Consider the following 20,698-nt stretch of genomic DNA (forward strand, 5'->3'; position numbering starts at 1 on the left):
CCTTGTGCTCCATCAGGATTTGCTAAGTCTCTTGTTAACTTCATTATTCCCCTGCGACTAAAATATAACCAGTTCTAAACTGAAATCACAGACCACTTAGAAATGAGTGTGAGAACATCCTCTCCTTGCACATAGAAACCTATGCTTTGTGGCCAAAGGGCTTGTCAGAGGAGTATTTATAGTCTAAATGCATTCGTTAGAAAACCAGAAAAATGGAAAAACATATGAAAAAGAACTAAAACAGCCTTTTAACATAATCACCTACCACTACTATACCTAAAACTCAACATCATGCCTTCATGTCATTAAATATTCACTCAGCGTTCACATTTCCTTGATTGTTTCTTTAAATTTTTAGTTACTTAAGTTAGGAAACCAAACAGATTGAAGCGTTACATTTAGACTGTTTCTTAATATCTTCAGGTTCCTCCTTTCTTTTTCTTGCAATTTATTTGTTGAATAATCCAGATTGTTGTGTAGAGGAAAACATTCTGGTTTTTGCAGATTTTATCTCCAATGTGTTAACACGTCCCTCTGTCTCCTGTATTTTCTATAAGCTTGTAGTTAGAGCTAGTGTGAAAGCTGGTTTTAAGGAAAGACCAATAAAAACATAAACTTTGGGCAAGTGTGATAAGAAGAAAGATTTTTAAAATTGAGAATGAGGAAGAAACAATTATTGATATGGAAGAAATGAAAATACATATAAGAGTATTATACACAAACTCTCTGGGTGCCTGGCTGGCTCAGTCAGCAGAGCACGTGACTCTTGATCTCGAGATTGTGGGTTTGGTCCCACAATGAGTGTAGAGGTTACTGGAAAATAAAATCTTATAAAAAAAAAGGGCTAAATTAGCTCTGTCTGATAAATATACTCTGTGAGCCACAGATCTGAGTTGGATATATTATTTGAAATTTTCTAGTAGCCATTTTAAAAAAAAAGTAAAAAGGGCTACCTGGGTGGTTCAGTCAGTTAAGTGTCAGCCTCTTGATTTTAGCTGAGGTCTTGATCTCAGGGTCGTGAGTTCAAGCTTGGTGTTGGGCTCCATAAAGTGGAGCCTACTTAAAAAAAAAGAAGAAGAAGAAAGAAAGAAAGGAAAGAACTGAAATTATTATAATTTTTTAAGATTTTGGGACGCCTGGGTGGCTCAGTTGGTTGGACGACTGCCTTCGGCTCAGGTCATGATCCCGGAGTCCCGGGATCAAGTCCCGCATTGGGCTCCCAGCTCCATGGGGAGTCTGCTTCTCCCTCTGACCTTCTCCTCGCTCATGCTCTCTCTCACTGTCTCTCTCTCAAATAAATAAATAAAATCTTTAAAAAAAAAGATTTTATTTATTTGTTTGTCTAGAGAACATGCATGGTTGGGGAGTGGGCAGAAGGAGAGGCAGAGAATCCCAAACAGACTCCATGCCCAGCACAGAGCCCACTGAGTGGCTCGATCTCAAAATCTCATGACCCCGAGATCATGACCTGAGCTGAAACCAAGAGTAGGATGCTTACCTGAGCCACTCAAGTGCCCTGAAGTGAAATTAATTTTGATAACATTTAACCCCATGTCTGAAATGTTATCATTTCAATTTGTAATCAATATATGTTTTAAATTAGTTATATTACAATTCTTTTTCCAGGTTTATTGAGATATAATTGACATAAAATATTCTGTAAGCTTAAAATGTACAACATGTGAGGTGCCTGGCTGGGTCAGTTGGTAATGCGTATGATTCTTGATGTTAGGGTTGTGATTTCGAGTTCCATGTTGGACATACAGTTTACTTAAAAGAAAAAAAAAGTATGCAGCATGCTTTATTATTCTTCTAGAGAATCGTAAAGAGAGGAAACTCTCCAACTCATTTTATGTGTCTAACATAATCTTGATATCAACACATGGCAAGATCAGTATAAGAAAAGCAAGTTAAAAATCTCACTCGTGAACATAAAAGCAATAATTCTAAATAAAACATTAGCAAACTAAATCCATACACATAAAAACTGTGAAAAATAACACCCATAAGGGAGTTCTTCAGGCACAGAAAAATAATCCCATACGGAAACGCAGAAATTCAGGAAGGAAAGAAGAGCACCAGACATTAAAAATGTGTGAGTAAACCTAAATGAATCTTAACTGTATACAACAGTAAAAATAATGTCGTGTGAGGAATCTAGCTGCAGGTGCCTTCAGAATTCACCAAGAACTACAAACAAAAGATCCACTGGCACGGAGGGGAGGGAGAAGAAAACTTGCTCTATTTAACAGCATTTTCCCAGTGTAGCAGTTAGGGTGAGTGCTGCTAGCTCCTATAACAACTTCCAGAAGTTGGCCCTGGGAAGGAGGGTTTTCGTTCTCCTCTCTCAACAGCACAAAGCTTTTGCTTTGAGGGCAGTTGCCTTTGCTACTTCTGAGGAAGTCGTTGAGCCCTTATACTCATCCTCTGGTGGCCATCAACCACCTCCTTTACTCCCGCATGGGCAAGAAGGGGCACTCTTCAGTCCGAGGCCCTGCCCCCAATGTCTCTCTCCTGTGGGAAGGAGCTTAGGAGCACGTGTGACCACCCCTTGGACCTGGGCACTCCAGCTACAGCTATTCCACACCAATATGGCAGCCCACATTTTGCCTTTAACCCTTTGCCAAAACCTTAGCTGCTTTTCTCTCCGCCACTTGGATGGGGCCCACCATTTTCAGCCACATTCTGCCATGTGAACAGGGTATTGTGCCCTATCTGTCCTTGCAGGAGCTTGTTGCTTTCCAGAACTCAGGTCACTTGGTTGCCTTGGAACCTCTCTTCTCTGAGATGCTCAAGAAAATTTATAATTTTGTAGATCATCCATTTTTTTCTTAGATGTGACATTCTTTATAGCTTACTATACAGTAAGAAATCGATCTTTGTGTAAACGACCAAGACTTTTTTTTTTTAATTGTAGCATAACCTAACCTATCCAAACTGATTCAGTGGTTTTTATATGCATTTCCCTGATGACTGACGATGACGTTGAGCATCTTTATATGTGCATACTTACCATCTGTACACATTCTCTATTCTGTTTCAAACCTTGACACAGACATTGATGCGAGGACAGACATTTCCTGTCTTAGATCTAGAAAGCACTTCCCCAACGAGTCATAGTCTCATTTCATGGAAAATTGTATTTGGAGACCACATCTGGGCTCTGCTTAACTTTTCAGCCTGTGAGCCTATTGGCTTTCTTTTGTATTTTTTGTCTTCCTTCCCTCTGTAGTTTAGGATTTAGGATTTAAGCTCTGTAGTTTAGGATTTGGGCAAATGTCTTGAGGGCAAAAGTCAGTATGTATGTACTCACAAGAATGGCTAGAATTAATGATGATAATGTGTTTGGAGCAATATCACTTGTGGGAATGTAAAGTGATAACACCACTGTGTAAAATACTGGGATAGTTTCTTTTTCTTATCTTAAAAACATTTTATTTATTTAGTTATTTGAGAGATAGCATGCACGAGCAGGGGAGGGGCAGAGGGAGATGCAAACTCCCCGCTGAGCAGGGAGCCCGGTGTGGGGCTTGATCTCAGGACCCTGAGATCATGACCTGAGCCAAAGGCAGACTCTTAACCGACTGAGCCACCCAGGCACTGCTTGGATATTTCTTATAAAGTTAATCGTATACTTAGTATAGGATCCGGCAATTGCTTTCTTAGGGGTACCCAAGAAAAATGAAAATATAGGTCTATGCAAAGACTTGTACACAAATATTCATGGCAGCTTTATTTCTAAAAACTAAAGACTGGAAACCACTCAAATGTCCATTCACAGCTGAATGGAATCACAAGTTATGGTATATCCATACAATGCACACTCCCAGTAATCGAAAGAATGGACCACAAATACACGTATCACCATGATGAATCTCCACAAACATTATGCTGAATGGAACGAGGCCAGATTTAAAAGAGCACATACTGTATGACTCCACTTATATGGTCAATTAGGAAAGACAATTCCAATTCCAGATGAGAGGTTGCTCCGGGCCAGGAGTGTCAATGGAGATGGACTTGTGAAGAAGCAGAAGGAAGTTTCTTGGATGTTGGAAAAGTTCTGTACCTTGACTGTGGTGATGGTTTTATGGGTATCTGCATTTGTCAAAACTCAGTGAACTGTAGGCTGACACTGGGTGATTTTTACTGAATAGTAAATTAAGCCTCAAAGTTGATTTTTGAAACTTTCAAAAATAAAACAAAAATAGTTCAGTTACATCAGTATTCAGCATTTTTGCTCAACAGAAGACACTAAATCAGAAAGATATTTGCAATGTCTAAACGCAGTAAGAAACTGCAATGAAGGGACGCCTGGGTGGCTCAGTTGGTTAAGTGTCTGCCTTCAGCTCAGGTCATGATCCCAGGGTCCTGGGATCAAGTTCCACGTCGGGCTCCTTGCTCAGCAGGGAAACTGCTTCTCCCTCTGCCTGCCACTCCCATGCTTGTGCTCTCTCTCTCTCTCTCTCTGGCAAATAAATAAATAAAATCTAAAAAAAAAAACCAAAAAACAAAAACAACTGCAATCAAAAGTGAGACAGGAAGGGCACATGGCTGTCTCAGTTGGTGGAGCATGGGACTCTTGACCTTGGGGTTGTGAGTTTGAGCCTCACATTGAGTGTAAAGATTACTTAAAAATAAAATCTTTTAAAAAAGTTCAGAAATAATAGTAATAAAACCAGCAAATCACTAAAGTAGTAATTAGAAAAGTTTATGTACACACCAAGTTGGTGTACACACCAAGAAGACATTTTGCAGATCAGAAATACTCAAACTGAAACCAACAATGAGGCTTACTGTTATAAAACACTTTAGATAGTGAGAAAGCAGTGACTGTCTATTTCTCACAGTGATTCATTATTAGAATTTTCTTAAATGATAAGGAACTGGTCAGTGGTTACCTTATATCAACCTTGGGAAACAGTTCAAGTTTTGCTTGTGATTTCCAGAGGCATATGTAAGAAATGACCCAGGTCAAGTTAGTCTTGCAAAATAAGCTAAATTAAGCTTTGTTTGTATGACTAAAATGGTTTTGTCTGCTCGGGGAATTTTCAAGCCTGGTCTGCATTTGTTTTTTATTTTAACAGTACCTTGATTTTAAAACAAGATAAAGACAGTACAAACAAAGTATGGGCCCATTTGACTTGTGAATAGATAAGAATATCCTAAATGTAAGATTTTCCAGGCAAAATATTTACTTTCCAGGACTGTAAGAAGATTTTAATCAATGAAATTCACCATGTTTTTAGGCAAGAGGAGAAAAATCATATGGCTAATATTATGATTAACTTACGTGATAAATGCATAAAAATATTTTATACAGTTCTTCTTTATAGTAGATGATATAACAATGATATGATAAAAAGTTATTAGCAAATATTAGGAATATCAGGAGACTTCTTTTTTTTGTACAGATCAGTTGCTACCATCCTTCCATAAACATCATACTTAGAGGAGAAACTTTAAATCCTTTTCCATTAAATGTTGGACCAAGACAGGAATTTTCATTTTCATTGTTGCTATTTAACATATAGCTAGAGATCCTAGCAAATGCTATAGGAAAGGAAAAGAAATAAGAAATGTAAGGACTGTTAGTAGAAGCTGTACAAAGCCTCATGACATCTCTTAACTTGGGGGTGTTCTCTTGTCCCTCAGCAGAGCAGGCTGGAAGTGCTGCCTTAGGGAGCAGCCCTTGGCCACAGACAGATGGGGCTTGAAGGAAAAATTCCCATTTCCTTGCCTCTCAGGTGGGTTGACTCTCAAGTGTTTTGTATCCTCAGCCCCAGAATTCCCCAGAACTCCTGGCAACCTTTACTAGGGGTACCCTCTGTGCAGGCCACCACCAGCAAACCAGGGTTCTATAGTTAGCTTTTCAAACTTAGAATTACATTTCTTATTTGCACACTGCTCAGGAAGGGGTGAAAACATCTCAACATTGACATTCTCCATAGGGTTGGGGATTCCCAGAGTGTGACATTCACTGACATTTCATTTGATTATAAGGTTATAAGGTAACAACCTTTGCAGGCTGCCCACCCCTCAGCATCCTCTACTTGGAAATGTAACCTAAAAAATAAAACAGCCAGTTATTTTATCAGCAAAATGGGTTTATATGAGAATAAAAGAAAACTGCAATTCCGGACATGCAAGCTAAGACAAAACCATAGGCAAGTCCAACAACAAAGAAGAGAAACTTTATTTTATGGAGAAGGTGGAAGTTAGGAGGAATTGTTTTAAAGGAAACTTTATTGGAGAAAAGCAAGAGTTCAGGGTGATGATGGTTTTCCACTGGCTGAGTTACCAGAGTAGTGGATTTCTTCCCAAGTTGCAATGTGCATCTTTCTCTGTTGGGCCCTGTATTGATGATGTTCCTGTTGAGTATTCTTATGCTGGAGTCTGCAATCGACAACTTTCCTGTTTGTATTTTTTTTTTAAGATTTTATTTATTTATTTGACAGAGAGAGAGAGAGAGAGAGAGATCACAAGTAGGCAGAGAGGCAGGCAGAGAGAGGGGGGAGCAGGCTCCCTGCTGAGCAGAGAGTCCAATGCGGGGCTGGATCCGATGACCCTGGGACCAGGACCTGAGCCAAAGGCAGAGGCTTAACCCACTGAGCCACCCAGGCTCCCTCAATTTTCCTGTTATTGACATCAGGTGCTATGGGCTCCCCTTTCTAGCCTCTGAACTCCATTTTAGTGAGATTTCCTTTAACGATCTTCACAGAACCACCTTGTAGATTTAGGTAAAAGTATACTTGTCCTATAGAGAGTGAACAGTAGCTGGCACAGCGGCTGAGGAGTGAGTCAAACAGCCAGGATCAAGGATGATGGTTGGCAAAACTTCACTTCTTTCTGTAATGAGCTCAGTTTTAAATTGGGAAATGAAGACCAAGAAAGCCTCTACTTAATATGCAAACATATCTTAAGATGCATCATGAAGCACGTGATTTAAAAGTCCCCAAGGAGCTCTTTCTCCCAGCCCTCTCATGCTGGCCGAGTTGTGGATCTTGGTGCGGGAGAGCCCCTGGAAGCAGGAAACGAGCCGGGAAGCCCCGGCCTCCGGGGACTGGCGGCCGCCGCAAGGGGCGCGGCATTTCGTGCACTAGGAGGCAGCACCACGCCGAGGAAACCGCACCGGATCCTCCAGCAGGATGTGCAGCCTGGGGCTGGCGGACGCCTTCGCCCGCCGGGCGTCCCCTACCTGAAAAGTAGGCGCGAGCAAAGCGGAATTGCAGTGTAGTGGCGGGGCAGATTCATTGATTAATGCCCTTCAGCTTTTTGGCCTTCGGGGGACAATCAGTAGGCGTTCGGGAAAGCCAATTTGCTTCCCCTCTCGCTCCCACAGACCTTAAGGGAGCCGTGCGGCGCGGTTGGCCTCGCAGACCCGGGCCAGTCCCGCCAAGGGATGCCCTAAGTTCTCTTAAAGCCCTGCCGTGGCTCGCGGACGCGCGGTGCGCGGGGGACTACAGTTTCCAGAGTGCCCTGCGGCGACGGGCGGAGCCGCTGAGCGCCCGCAGCCAATTAAGGGGTCTCCAGGCGCTGCTGGGGAGCGGCAGGTGGAGCCGGGCCGTGGGTGGGCTCGGGGCCAGGTCCCGGGAACGCGTCCCGGGGTTAGCTGGCTGGGCGGGAGTGCGGCGCTAGCGGGGCGGGCAGTGGGGAGGCGGCCCCGGGGACACGACCGAGCGGGGGCGGGGACCGTGGCCGCCTGCGCGGTTCCGGGTGCTCCAGCCGCGCGCAGCCCGGGGCGCACTTGACCGTGGTCTGGCTGCGGGGAAGGGCGGGTCTGGGGAGAACCCCCGAGCGCGGCGGCGTCCTCCAGCCCCTCCTCCTCGCGGCCGCCGGAGCCACAGCCCGAGCCCGAGCGGGAGCCGGCGCCACCTCGCCCCCCGGCTCGCGCGCCCCCAGCCATGGCTTTCGCCAATTTCCGCCGCATCCTGCGCCTGTCTACATTCGAGAAGAGAAAGTCCCGCGAATATGAGCACGTCCGCCGGGACGTGGACCCCAACGAGGTGTGGGAGATCGTGGGAGAGCTGGGCGACGGCGCCTTCGGAAAGGTTTACAAGGTAAGGGCGCTAGGGGTGGGTGGCCCTGGGCGCGTGGAGCGGCTCCGGAAGGAAGGGACGCCGGCCGGGTTCAGCCCTGGCTCCGGCTCGGGAGGACGCAGAGGGGCTGCCGGTCTTGAACTCGGGGTCCCGCGCTCCGCCCTGGGGACCCTCACTCAGCCCGGCTGGTCCCTGCGTGGTGGGCGCCCCCTCTGGGCATAGCCGCTGCCCCAGCTCCGTTCCTGAGTACTTCCTGTGCCTCCGGCACCGCACTCGGCGCCGCAGGGGGAGACAAAGGGGGCGCTTATAGGACCTTGGCGTCCGAGAAGACGCAGCCGCCGGAAAACTGATTCTAGGCATACTTTTAAGACAGGCCACACAGATGCTGTGAGAATGCAAAGGAGTGGAGACAGAGAAACTCGCCGAGTCTGGAAGGGTTGGGATCGGTGGAGTTGGGGACACACCTGAAAATGAGCCAGAGCCAGGAAAACGGGTGGCTCGAGAGTGAGGGGTTAGGCTTGGGAAGGTGGGCTAGGGCTGGGCGGGAGGAAGGGGGAGATCAGGGCCCTGTGAATATTGCCCTGCGGGGATCGGATTTGATTGTGTGTGTGTGAGTCACAGCTGGGGAGCTTTCCAGTGTTCAGTCACCTTTCCCTGGAGGAATAAGGGGGCAGAAAGCTTTTGTGGAGGCATGGGTGGGGCAGAGCTGATTAATTCTAGACGCGTTTGCAGCGGGTCATTGTCTGGTTGCTGCTCCTGTGAACCAATGCTGAGTTGCTGAGTGGTGTTCGGGACGCAAACACAGAGGGCTTGACTCCACCCTTTCCCTGACCCCCCCCCCCCCCACCCCCGGGAACCTTTACTGAGAGAATCCCCCATGTGGAGCTGCTGTGTAACTCCAGGAGGGGGTCTTCGCTCCTGAGACACCGGCCCACTTTCCTTGGGGCTCCGGTAGCTTGTCCACCACTGTGACCCCAGGATTGCCGTTTTAGGAGTCTGGACCGCGGCGGGGCGGGGGCGTGCGGGTGGGGGTGGGTCTCTAGGCCCACGTGGTCAGGACTTGCTCTCCACCTTGAAAGTGGTCTAGAACCTAGTTAGGGAATTGTAGTCCCTGGAGGAGTGGCATTAGCATCACCTGGGAGCTCATTAGGAAGGTGGAATGGCTGGTCCCACCCCAGCCCTGCTAAGTTAGAGTCTACATCTTAACAAGATGCTCAGGTGAGTCTAAGCACAGTAACTTTAGAGAAGTACTACTCCTGTAGGCAGTTTTGAGGCCAACCAGACCCCTGCGGTGCCGGTTTGTTGCCTTACCATCTCCCTTCTGAGCCCACATTTCCTGTTACAGGTTGGAACGCTCACTGGAGCAGATGTCCTGGGGTTGGAGAAGCGGGGCTCTGTAATCGCTCACACCTGTGCCTTTTGGGCTGCCTTGATTGGCCGCCCTTCTCTTCTTGAGGGCTCTGCAGGTATCTGAGGAATAATTTCTCTACCCTTCGCAGCGTGGCATCTTGCCTTCTCCAGGCACACGCTGCCCTTCCGGATGCTCCCTGACCATCATAAGGGCAGCTGGACCCTTGGTCAGCTTACTACATCTTCCTTTCTCCAGAAGGTTCAGCTGGTGTTCTTAGGGCATATTGTTGTCTTGCACTGATACTTTTTCTCCGATAGGGGCTGGCTTTCAATGGCAGTCTTGTCCTCTTTCAGTGTATCCTGGCTCCATATGGTTCATCCCCTCCCTCCCTCCCTTCCTTCCTTCCTTCATTTCATTTGCTTTTGTTTAGAGAGTGAGAGAGCAAGCATGGGAGCATTGGTGTGAGGTGAAGGGGGGGATGGTCACCGTAAGGGGAGCTGGCAGAGGGGAAGGGAGAGAATCTCAAAGAGACTGTGCTGAGCACAGAGTCCAAACAGGGCTGAATCTCGGGACCTAAGATTATGACTTGAGCTGAAACCAAGAGTTGGTCACTGAAAACACCGAGCCACTCAGGCGCCCCTTGTTTTCTTTTAAGCCTAAATGCAGAACTTTACTTTTATGCTGGTAAGATTTCCCCTTGTCAGTTTCGCTTGTCATTTCCGCCTGCCTTAGCCCTGTAAAACTCCTCTGGTATTCTGGAGGTCTCATACAGAGGAGGGCATCTGATTCACAAGTTATTTTGTCCCCTGGTTGTCCAGGCCAAGTGGACCCTTTTTAAGAGAATCTAGTTTCCAGTGCTGTGCGTTGGCTGCACCACAGCTCCCCCCCCATCACCTCGGAACCTGTGATTTTCTCATAATTAAGACAAGGGAGAGCTAGAGCAAGAGAGCTGTGTGTGATGGCTGATAGACCCGGACAATATATCACATCACCTTCCTGGCCTTGGGGTGTGACCCGCTCATCCAACCCAACCTCATGTTATATGTGAGGATACTGGGGCCCCCAGAGAAGGGACTAGAACCTAAGGCTCTGAGCTTCAGATTAACAGTTTCCTTAGTTACCCACTATGGAAGACCCACCGTGGATTGAAGATCCCTGTCACCCATGCATCCTCCTCTGAAGAGCTGCTTGCTCAGCCTCTTGAAGTTCAAGTTGAATAAGGTAGTGCTTTACTAAAGACTCTTGTCGGTGACCATAACTCCTTTCCACTTCATTGTTCCTTGGCATGGCCACCGGGGCAGCAAGGGCCAGAGTTCCATCTAGGTTTTATGGCTGGGACCGTAAAATGTTGACACGGTGCCTGGGCAGCTGGCTGGCTGTGAACTGGAGGGGTGATGGCCAGCACCATCTCTTCACTCTGTTCTCCTGGCAGCCAACATGGGGAAGTCCTTCCCGAGGACTTCCCTGGTGTACGCAGCCTTAGAAATCTCAATTTGTCACGTGCTTGTTAGGACAGGACTCTGCAGATTTCCTGATGAAGGTCTTGCAGAAGCTCAGAGTTGAAACATAAGCAGCCTCAAGTTCCGAGTCCCCTTTCTCCTCTTCTCCCTGATGAACCAGTGAACTGTTGGCCTCAGGAGACAAAGAGGAAGATAGGGTTCATTCTGGGCGGCGTTAAGGTCATTCTCACCTAATCCTTATGCCCTGCAAATTGATTTCAGAAGAAAATCATTTCTAGCTCATGACTTGATACAAAGCAAATGTTACAATATGTACATGTGGTTTCAAAATTCTTGACCTATATCATTTCAGAATGCTTCTTAAAAATCCTCTTTATTCTGAAGACAAGGTAGAAAGGGGAGGAGGGTTTGATGTCATGTTGCATGGAACAAAGCTGCCTCTGAGCAGGACGGGCTTTCTGTTAGAGCATCAGGGCAGGCACTCACGTGCTGAGCACACAGTGAGTAGACATCAAGAGTTGGGTTAGCAGGCAGAGATGATTTTTCTGCCTTTTTTTCTCTCCTTTTTAAAGCTTTTATTTTTAAGTAATCTCTACACCCAGCATGGGGTTTGAACTCACAATCCTGAGACCAGGAGTCACCTGCCTCACTGACTGAGCCAGCCAGGTGCCCCATTTTTCCGCTTCTTGAAAATTACTTTGGTTTTGATCTTATGTTACCTTTAAGCTGTTAAGAGGTGTATGATCTTGCAAAATTGGGAGTAAACAAAGAAAATTTTTTTTTTTAGGTAAAGGGAAAAACATCACCCTAAGTCCCATCAATTGCTCTTGACATGTTGTTATATTTCCTTACAGACTTAATCGTTTTTTTTATGGTGAAAAAAATGTTTTAATGCAGGGTTGTCATCTCACATACCTACAGTGTTTTATACCATCTTTCATTCCTGAAATGTCTTTTGGTGTTATTCTAAATGCTTCCTGCATACCTTCTGGGGTGGCTCAGTGCTGCCTTGGTTTTAATCTTATTGGATATTTAACTTAAAAAAAATTTATTAGAGAGAGACAATCTGTGGGTGGGAGGAAGGGACGGGGGAGAGGGAGATAGAGAATCTCCAGCCGACTGTGCGCTGAGCTTGGAGCCCCACGTGGGACTCCATCCTGCCACCTAAGACCACGACCCAAGCCGAAACCGAGTTGGAAGCGTAACTGACTAAGCCACTCAGGTGCCCCTGACTTTTTTCCCCCCAACAAGTCACAGTTGATTAAATGCTTATGATTTATGTGCCAGGCACTGTACTAAGCGTTTTACATAATGCAGTCAGTTCAGCCGTAATGTAAATAATGCCTTCCCCGAAAGACCTTGATGATAAACAAAATCCGTAAGAATCACCGTCTTTTTTTTTTTTTAAAGATTTTATTTATTTATTTGTCAGAGAGAGAGAGAGGGAGAGAGAACGAGCACAGGCAGACAGAGTGGCAGGCAGAGGCAGAGGGAGAAGCAGGCTCCCCACAGAACAAGGAGCCCGATGCGGGACTCGATCCCAGGACGCTGGGACCATGACCCGAGCCGAAGGCAGCGGCTCAACCAACTGAGCCACCCAGGCGTCCCAGAATCACCGTCTTATAAGACACGGTGCTAAGGGCAGAACACTGAAAAACTGCAGCAGGAGCCCACTAAAAAAAAAAAAAAAAAAGATAGGAACCTGAAAAAATTGGGGGTGCAGTTGTACACAAGTTTGTAGGTAAGAAATACAAGCGTATCACACAAAATCCAGCACTGTAGGATGAGAATGTGCTGGCTGCTGTGGCCTTGGGGGCAGGACCCGTGGCTGCAGGGGAAGCGTCGGTGGGAGGAGGGTTATCTGAAGTCAGGCACTAAGTGGGACCCCAGATGTGGCCCTGACAGATGTTGGAGGGACGTGCCTGTGCGTTGTGGGTACTTCTTTGCTGCTCCGTTCAGCTGGGCGCAGTGTTCTGTGTTCACCTAGTGTTTCTGGTCCACAAAACTGCACCCAAGACGACGGGAATTCGGTGCTTGGATGAAATTGTTCCGTGATGTGTCAGTGGTGTTGGGACAACATTGGCGTCTCCAAAGTGAGCCTTAGAGCACAGCTGTGCGTTGATGAGCAGGTCTGCTAGTGAAGTTCTTCTTGGGTTTTAAATTCTGTTTTAGGCTCGACGCTCAGAAGGGAATTACTGAATTCCTACAGAAGGACGGAAGGCTTTGCCTCTCCGAGGGTGGATTTTTAAAAGCAATCGAAAGAAGTTGGTAGGGTCTCCCTTTTGCCCCTTGCTCTGGCCGAGGGCCAATCAGCAAGTCCTCTGGGGCCCTGGGTCAGTCTGCCCTCCTTGGGGGCCTCAGGTGCCCTCCAGCCCAGAGACCCATTGTTAACCTTCACCCTTCAAGTGCCAGTTAGATACCGCCGGTTTGGACAAAGCAGAGGTCCAGTGAGGTGGGAGCCAGCTGTCAGGCCATCCGCTCCTCCCGGCCCGGGCCCTGGTTTCCCCTCCTCTCCTGCCCATAGTTCTAAGGCCGGGGTTTCTGCTTCCTCTGGGGCTGCCCAGGGCTGGGCCTCTGCGCCTCCCCTCCTCCTCCGGAAAGAGATCTGCCCCCAGGCAGTAACCTTATTTCCGCTCAGCCTGGTGTTTTTAAATAGAAGTCAGTGCTATTGTGAGTGGGTTCCTGGCTTGGTCCTAAACTCCAGTGGCCCGAGCTTCCTGGGGTGTTGCCGATCTCAGAGGGTCCACTTCAGCTGATTTAATACTAGGACTGTTTCTAGCGGGCTCCAGAGCAGGCCCTGGCGAGGGGAGCTCAACAACTAAGCAGATCCCCAGCCCTCACTTGCATGCGGGGTCCCCTGGCCTCCCAAGGTTACCCAGACCAGGGGACACTCCTGGGGCTGCCCGCCCCATACCCTGCAGAAAACAGCCGTGCATGGTCACTCCTGGTTTCAGCTGCTGGTCAGGGCAATAGGATGGGGTGGTTAAGGGAAGGAATTTGGGGCCCAGGAGGATCTGGGTTTCAATAGAGCTGGGGACTTTGCACTCTGAGCTTCAGGCTCTTATCTTTAAAAGGACAGGATAATCCAGGGGCGAGGAGGGCTAAAGGAGCTGAGGAAGTACCATCCCTTTAGCATCTGATCCCCCCTCAGGAAGTGGGCAAGAAAGGAAGATACTTTGTTATTGTTGATGCTTGTGGTATCAAAAAGAGAAGGTCCTGGCTGGTTACTGCTGCTTCCCTGGGGACAAGGAAGAAATAGTGTTTATAGGGGTGCCTGGGAGGCTCAGCTGGTTAAGCAACTGCCTTCGGCTTGGAGCATGATCCTGGGGTCCTAGGATGGAGCTAAAATCAAAAAAAAAAAAAAAAAAAAGAAAAGAAAAGAAAAGAAATAATGTTTATAGTGAGACCCAACCAATGTGAGTTTGCATTTTGGTGAGTCACAGATAAAGACAACACCAGGTGAATTTGTCACACAAGGGAAACTTGGAGCAAATAAGGACATCATGGGATTACCTTCCAAAGCTGAGAGTCCCTGGGCGAGAGAGTGAATGGGTTCCTTTCGTCGAGGGTTAGGATGAATATTTAGAAAGGGAACCTTGTCACTGTATGTAGAGGCGGGCATAGGGTCGTGCACGCACCTTAAGGAAAAACGCCTATACAGACATGGTGTGTGATGTTCCGGACGCTTGTGCTCCTCCTTGGGCAGACATTTTCATATTCGAACGAGGGAAGGTTAACTGTCCGTCACTGCATGGCCCCTCTGTGGTCCACCTGCACAGGCATGAGTCAGGGGGTCAGCTCCAGCTGATCGGGGGTTCATTGTGCTGGCTGTCGTCATTGCTTGAGGGGCGGTTTCGGTTCCCACCACAGGATGCCGTGTCCACCGTGTCTTTTGCCGGAGTGAAGAGATCAGCTGGAAGGAAGAGCCGCAGGAAAAAGGAGGGACATAGGTGGGCATGTACAGGCAGCTGAACAGTAAAGGTCTGGTGTTGGGGTCCAGCTGGTGAAGGTAGCTTGTCTCACACCAGGGCTTCCCCACCTTGGTACTGTTGACATTTGGGTGGGAATTCTTTGTGGAGGGGGTGCTGACCCACACATGACGCGATGTTAGCAGTATCCTTAGCTTCTAGTCATTAGAAATACTGCCAGTGCTGGTACCTCCCCCCCTCCCTCCTACCTGTGCCAGCGGAAAATGTCTCCGGGCATCGCCACATGTCCCGTGGGGGGCAGACTTGTTCCTGCTCAGCACTCTTGCCTCCTGTAAGCGAACTGGCTTGATTCAGTTGGGCAGAGAGGATTAATTCATGTCTGTGTGACAAGTCCCTGAGTGTACGGTAAAAGACTCAGGCCTTGCCGCCAGATGGACCAGGGTCCCAATCCTGGCTGTCCCACTTTGCAGCTGTGCAAGCTCAGGCAAGTGGCTGGTCTCTAAGTCTGTTCCCTCGTGTGTAGGGTGGGGGCTGAGACTAGCGCTCACCCCACATGAAGGGCACAGCATTTGGCTCCCGGGAGGTCCATGTGGCCAGCGTCCTCCTCTGCTGTGGGGTGCACAGGGTGTGGGGAGGAGGAGAGGGTTCTGCCAGATTGAGTGAGCTGTAGCAGGACACAGGCAGGGCTCATGGGGAAAGGGGAAGGCTGCCACCAGGCAGGCAGGTGGGGTTCTGATAGCAAGCTGGAGAGAAGCCTGGCCCGGGAGAGAGCCCATGTAGTGAGGCTTAAGGTTGCCAGTCAGTGGCCCGGGAGGCTGGGACAGCCTGTGGACTGATTTGTGTGGCTTCCCACGGTGGCTGAACCAAATCTGAAGGTCTGGCTAGCATTATGAACTCATATTTCCCATAAAAGCCCCCCTTCCCTCTGGCTACCACCAGTGTATTCTCTGTATTTAAGAGTCTGTTTTTGGTTGGTTGGTTGTTTTGTTTTCTGGATTCCACATATAAATGAAATCACATGGCATTTGTCTTTCTCGGACTGACTTCACTTAGCATGATACCCGTTAGGCCCATCCATGTTGTCTCACGTGGCAAGATCTCAGTCTTTTTTATGGCTAATAGTAATACATAACACCGCGTCTTTATCTGTTCATCGATTAGCGGACCCGTGAATTGCTTCCTGGTATCTGGGCTGTTGTGAATAACGCTGTGGTAGACATAGGGGTGCAGAGGTCTTTTTGAATGAGTGTTTTTGCTTTCTTTGGGTAAATACCTAGTAGTGGAAATACTGGGTTGTGTGGTATCACTATTTTTCTCGATTTTTTTTTTAAAGATTTTTTTATTTATTTAGAGAGAGTGCGTGCAGGGTTGGGGGCGGGGGGACAGGGCAGAGGGAGAGGGAGAGAATCTCAAGTGGACTCCCTGTTGAGCACGAAGCCCATCATGGGGCTCGATCTCCGAACCCTGAGGTCATGACCTGAGCCGAAAACAAGAGTTGGACACTTAACCGACTGAGCCACTCAGGCGCCCTGCTATCTCTGTTTGTAATTGCTTGAGGGACCTCCATACTCTTCTCCACATTGGGCCGCACTGATTTACATTCTCACCAGCAGTGCGCGCCGTGTCCTCACCAATACTAGTTGATTCTTGTGTATTTGATGCAGGACATTCTGACCTTTGTGAGGTGGTATCTCACTGTGGTTTTGATTTGCATTTCCCTGATGATGAGTGATGACGAGCATCTTTTCATGTGTCTGCTGGCCGGCTGTTTAATAGTTTATTTAACCTAATATATCCAAAGTATCATGTGCAGCATATAATAATCAATATAGAATAAAAAATAGATTTTTAAAAAAATTTTTATGTTTAAGTAATCTCTATACCCAACGTGGGGCTTGAACTCACAACCCTGAGATCTGGAGTTGCACGCTCTACTGATAGTGCTGGCCAGGCACCCCGGAAGAGATATTTGATATTCTTATTCCATACTAAGTCTTTGAAATGGGTTTGTGTTTTGTGTTTATGGCACGTCTCAGTCTGGACTAGCCTGTTTCAGGTGCCCCAGATGACCTGTGGCCGCTGTGCTGCCCGGTGCAGATCTGGCCTCTGCTGCTCGCCCCCCACCTTGGGCCCTCCTCCTGGCCCCCTTTATACATCTCAGTTGCCTCCTCGAGTCCGGTGGTCAGTGGACTTGGGAGCTGGGTGTGGCTGGAGGGGCTGGCCAGGGCAGGGTCAGATCAAGAATACTGTTTGGGGCCAAGTCAAGAAGACCTTGAATGCCAAGCCAAGGAATTTGGTTGTGATGGTTTTGAGCTCAGCTAATGTCCTGCTTGCCCTGAGTCTCCAGGGCCTGACCAGTTCAGCCATGTGTGGGGAACTCTTTTTGGAGGGTCACCAGAGTGGGGGAGTGAGGGAATTCCAGAGCCAGGTTTCCTGGCTGCCCAAGGCCAGGGTGGCCACTGATGAGTGAAGGGTGGGACAGCGTGGCCACACCCCAGTGACAACAGCAGGTCGGGGTAGGAGGGAAGGCCAGAGCTATGGTCAGGCCCCCATCAAAGCCGAGGGAGAGGAAGTAACTGATGGAAGGCAACCAACCCAAGAATAAGATTTTGTACGTGGGTGGGAGGCAGGGAAGATTCTAGAGAGATGGTCTCTAGAGGGATGGTCGTGAGGAGGAGGCAAGAAAGCAGAGAGGGTGAGAAGGGAAGGAAAAATCCTATTTGCCAGGGATCAGAGATGGCACGGGAACTTGGATGAGTTTCTGGAGTCAAAGTCTGTCTCTCTATCTCTTGTGGGTTGTGGGATCCCGAGAAAAGTACTTAAGCATGCCCCTGTGTCTTTAGCTGCAAAGTGGTACTGGGAATGGGACCACATCATAGGGGGATTGGAGGGTGAAACAACCCATGGAAACCACTTGGCTCAGGACCTCGGAAAAGCCCAAATAAGCGTTAGCCATTAGAGTGATTAACTGAGCACCTACTGTGTGTCAGGCACTGTGGGTTCCAAGGTGAGCAAAATGAGCGTGAAGTTGCTCTTATGTGTTCATCATTTATGCTTCTGCTAGCCCCCTGAAAGGCAGAGGCTAGCATCCTCACTCCACACCCGATGAAACAGGCCCAGAGAGGCATACTGGTTAATTTGCTTAGGCTCACACAGCTTTTCCATGGCAAGGCTGGCACTTGACCCTAGAAGTCTCTGGCTAGGAGCTTGTGCCTTTTCTCTTGTACAGTACGGAGGGAAAGACGAAGGGGGTGAGGAGAGGACGCAGGTCCCTTCAGTGTGGTGTCTCCCTGCGGCCTTGGTGTTTCTACGCCCTCCTTCCCAGGCCTGCCTCAGCCTCAGCTGGGTCTGAGCCCCTGAGATGGTGGCAGGAGCCTCTCACACAGAGGAAGTGGTGACGGGTGTAGGCAGGGCTCCGGCTTACAGAGGAAGTGGCAGGGGAAGTGGGTGAGTGTCTCAGTGGGGAAGCTGGGTGCTCCTGGCCTCCTGCTGGAGCTCTGGGGGGTGTGGCCCTGCTCATGCCACAGCATCCTAAGGCTTGGGGTGCTTCCTCCTCCCTTCCCATTTCTTCCCGTCCCTTCTCCCTCCCTCCACTGCACTCACCTTCCTCTTCACTCACTTTTTTCCATCCTCCCCTTTCTCTCTACTTTCCCCTTCGCTACATTTTTTTTCTTCCTTTCCCCATAGCTTGCTTGTTTTGTTTTCTTATTAACAGGCAATACCAGAGCCAGAATTCAGGCCCTGAGACTCAAGAGGTTTAACCACATGCTGGTGACTGAAGAGTTAACGCTAAACAGCCTTTGTATGGAGGGTGGGAGAATGGGGCCACTGAGAGGAGTTGAAGGAAGTATATCCCTTTTCTTTCTTTTTTTTTTTTTTAAAGATTTTTTATTTATTTATTTGACAGAGAGAGATCACAAGTAGACAGAGAGGCAGGCAGAGAGAGAGAGAGAGGGAAGCAGGCTCCCTGCTGAGCAGAGAGCCCGATGTGGGACTCGATCCCAGGACCCTGAGATCATGACCTGAGCCGAAGGCAGCGGCCTAACCCACTGAGCCACCCAGGCGCCCCAGTATATCCCTTTTCTATATCAGGACCTTTGCACTAGCTGTTCTCTCTGCCTCCCACTCTTCCTACTGCTCTGCACAGCCAGGGCTCCTGCTTATCCTCTGGATCTCAATTCACATGTCCCCTCTCAGAGAGGGCTGCCCTAACCACCCCTCCCTGACCAAGGTGATAGCTCTGTGCTGATTTCTTTCAGAGCTTTGGTCACAGACTATGTTTCTTTTGTGCGTCTACTCGTTTATTTTCTTTCCTCTCTGAAAGATGTAAGGTCCTATGTTTATGGGTAACCTAGTAAATGCTCATGGTAGATGCTTAGTTAATTTCTGCTGAAGGAGTGAACAACGAATGAGTAGATGCCAGCCCCACTTTCCTTCCTCTGTGGGCAGGCCCAGCACTGTGATTATGAGCTTAGGCAAGGTTATCAGTGCCGAGCTTTCTCCTAGTCTCCCTGCCTACTTGCTGTGTGACCTTGGGAAAGTCACCTCACCTCTGTGAGCCTCAGTATCTTGAGCAGTAACATGAAGGACCAAAACAGTGCTTCCCTGAGAGAACTTGGGAAGATTGAGTCATGGCCAGACCTTCCTATAGTGCTCATAACGGAGGGAAAAGGGTTGGTGGCTGTCATCGTGCTGATGATTCTTTCTGGTGATGGACCAAACTGGCTTCCTGAGGGTGGGCATGCAGAGTTCCTGGAAGCCCCTGGTTGGCCCCCCCCGCCATGTTTGTCATGCTGGAGGCCACTACTTGCATAGAAGTTGGTGTGATGGGTTCCTGGGGGTGAGCCTGGAGCATATTTCTCTCTTGCCGTGTTATGATGATGAACATGATTCAGTGATAAAGAGGCTCCAAGTTCACGGTCTCCGTTCCGTGCCTGCCCGTGGCCAGTCAGCCGGGGGTGCCTGAGGCCACTGTGGTCGGTGGGAGAGCAGCATTTGTACCCTGAAGGGCACGCCTGCCTTTGCCCTCCTTCCTGGAAAGCTCCAGCCTGTTTTGTCTGGGAGCCCAGGCCCAATTCTTGGCCTCAGAGGCTGTTGCCACCATCAAAGCTGGCTTTGTCACCCTGAGGCAATGACCCCATCAGAGCTGGCCAGCTTCCCTGGTTGGCCTTGAGAGTCCTTCTACCTTTTTTGTGTGTCCTGGGCCCAGCTCATTTTCAAGCCTCCTTCTTCCTCAAGTGCCCTCCACCCCACCCCCACTCTGAGGTGACAGGAAACCTCCTGCTGCTCATGTTGACCAAAGAGGGGAGACCGGTGCCTGCATCCCAGAACCAGAGCCAGCTGTGCGCCGAGCCTCTGCTCTGCCTGCGCGCCGTCCCCTGTGGCCAGCACAGCCCTCCTCAGAAGACCCGAGGAGCACCCCATGCCCCCCGCTGGAGCCCCGCCTCTGAGGCTCCGCACCTGGTGGCGCCCTTCCCCTCACAAGACCTGGCTCGCCCGTTTTCTCTACTGTATGACTCGGGGCAGGTGGTGTTGCCTCAGTTTCCTCTTCTGCAAGATGGGGATCAGTGGAACAGCGCGTAGCTCTGGGAGGCATTGCCGTGGAAGAGTGTTCTGTGATCCCAGAACCAGAGCCAGCTGTGCGCCGAGCCTCTGCTCTGCCTGCGCGCCGTCCCCTGTGGCCAGCACAGCCCTCCTCAGAAGACCCGAGGAGCACCCCATGCCCCCCGCTGGAGCCCCGCCTCTGAGGCTCCGCACCTGGTGGCGCCCTTCCCCTCACAAGACCTGGCTCGCCCGTTTTCTCTACTGTATGACTCGGGGCAGGTGGTGTTGCCTCAGTTTCCTCTTCTGCAAGATGGGGATCAGTGGAACAGCGCGTAGCTCTGGGAGGCATTGCCGTGGAAGAGTGTTCTGTGATCC

At 49.0% G+C, this 20,698-nt stretch overlaps 1 protein-coding gene across 1 annotated transcript in view; it reads left to right on the forward strand.

Annotated features, from left to right (window-relative positions):
* The first annotated feature begins 7,515 nt into the window (after positions 1-7,515).
* Positions 7,516-20,698, forward strand: part of LOC111141214 (serine/threonine kinase 10) — a 118,712-nt gene continuing 105,529 nt past the window's right edge. Inside the window, exon 1 of the mRNA XM_022493625.1 lies at positions 7,516-8,060. Within this exon, the coding sequence (XP_022349333.1) occupies positions 7,905-8,060 (156 nt within the window). The 5' untranslated portion in view covers positions 7,516-7,904. The remainder of the gene's footprint in view (positions 8,061-20,698) is intronic.

This window comes from Enhydra lutris, unplaced genomic scaffold (genome assembly GCF_002288905.1).
Source record: "Enhydra lutris kenyoni isolate GAN:26980312 unplaced genomic scaffold, ASM228890v2 scaffoldscaffold5, whole genome shotgun sequence".
In the NCBI taxonomy this organism is placed as follows: domain Eukaryota; kingdom Metazoa; phylum Chordata; class Mammalia; order Carnivora; family Mustelidae; genus Enhydra; species Enhydra lutris.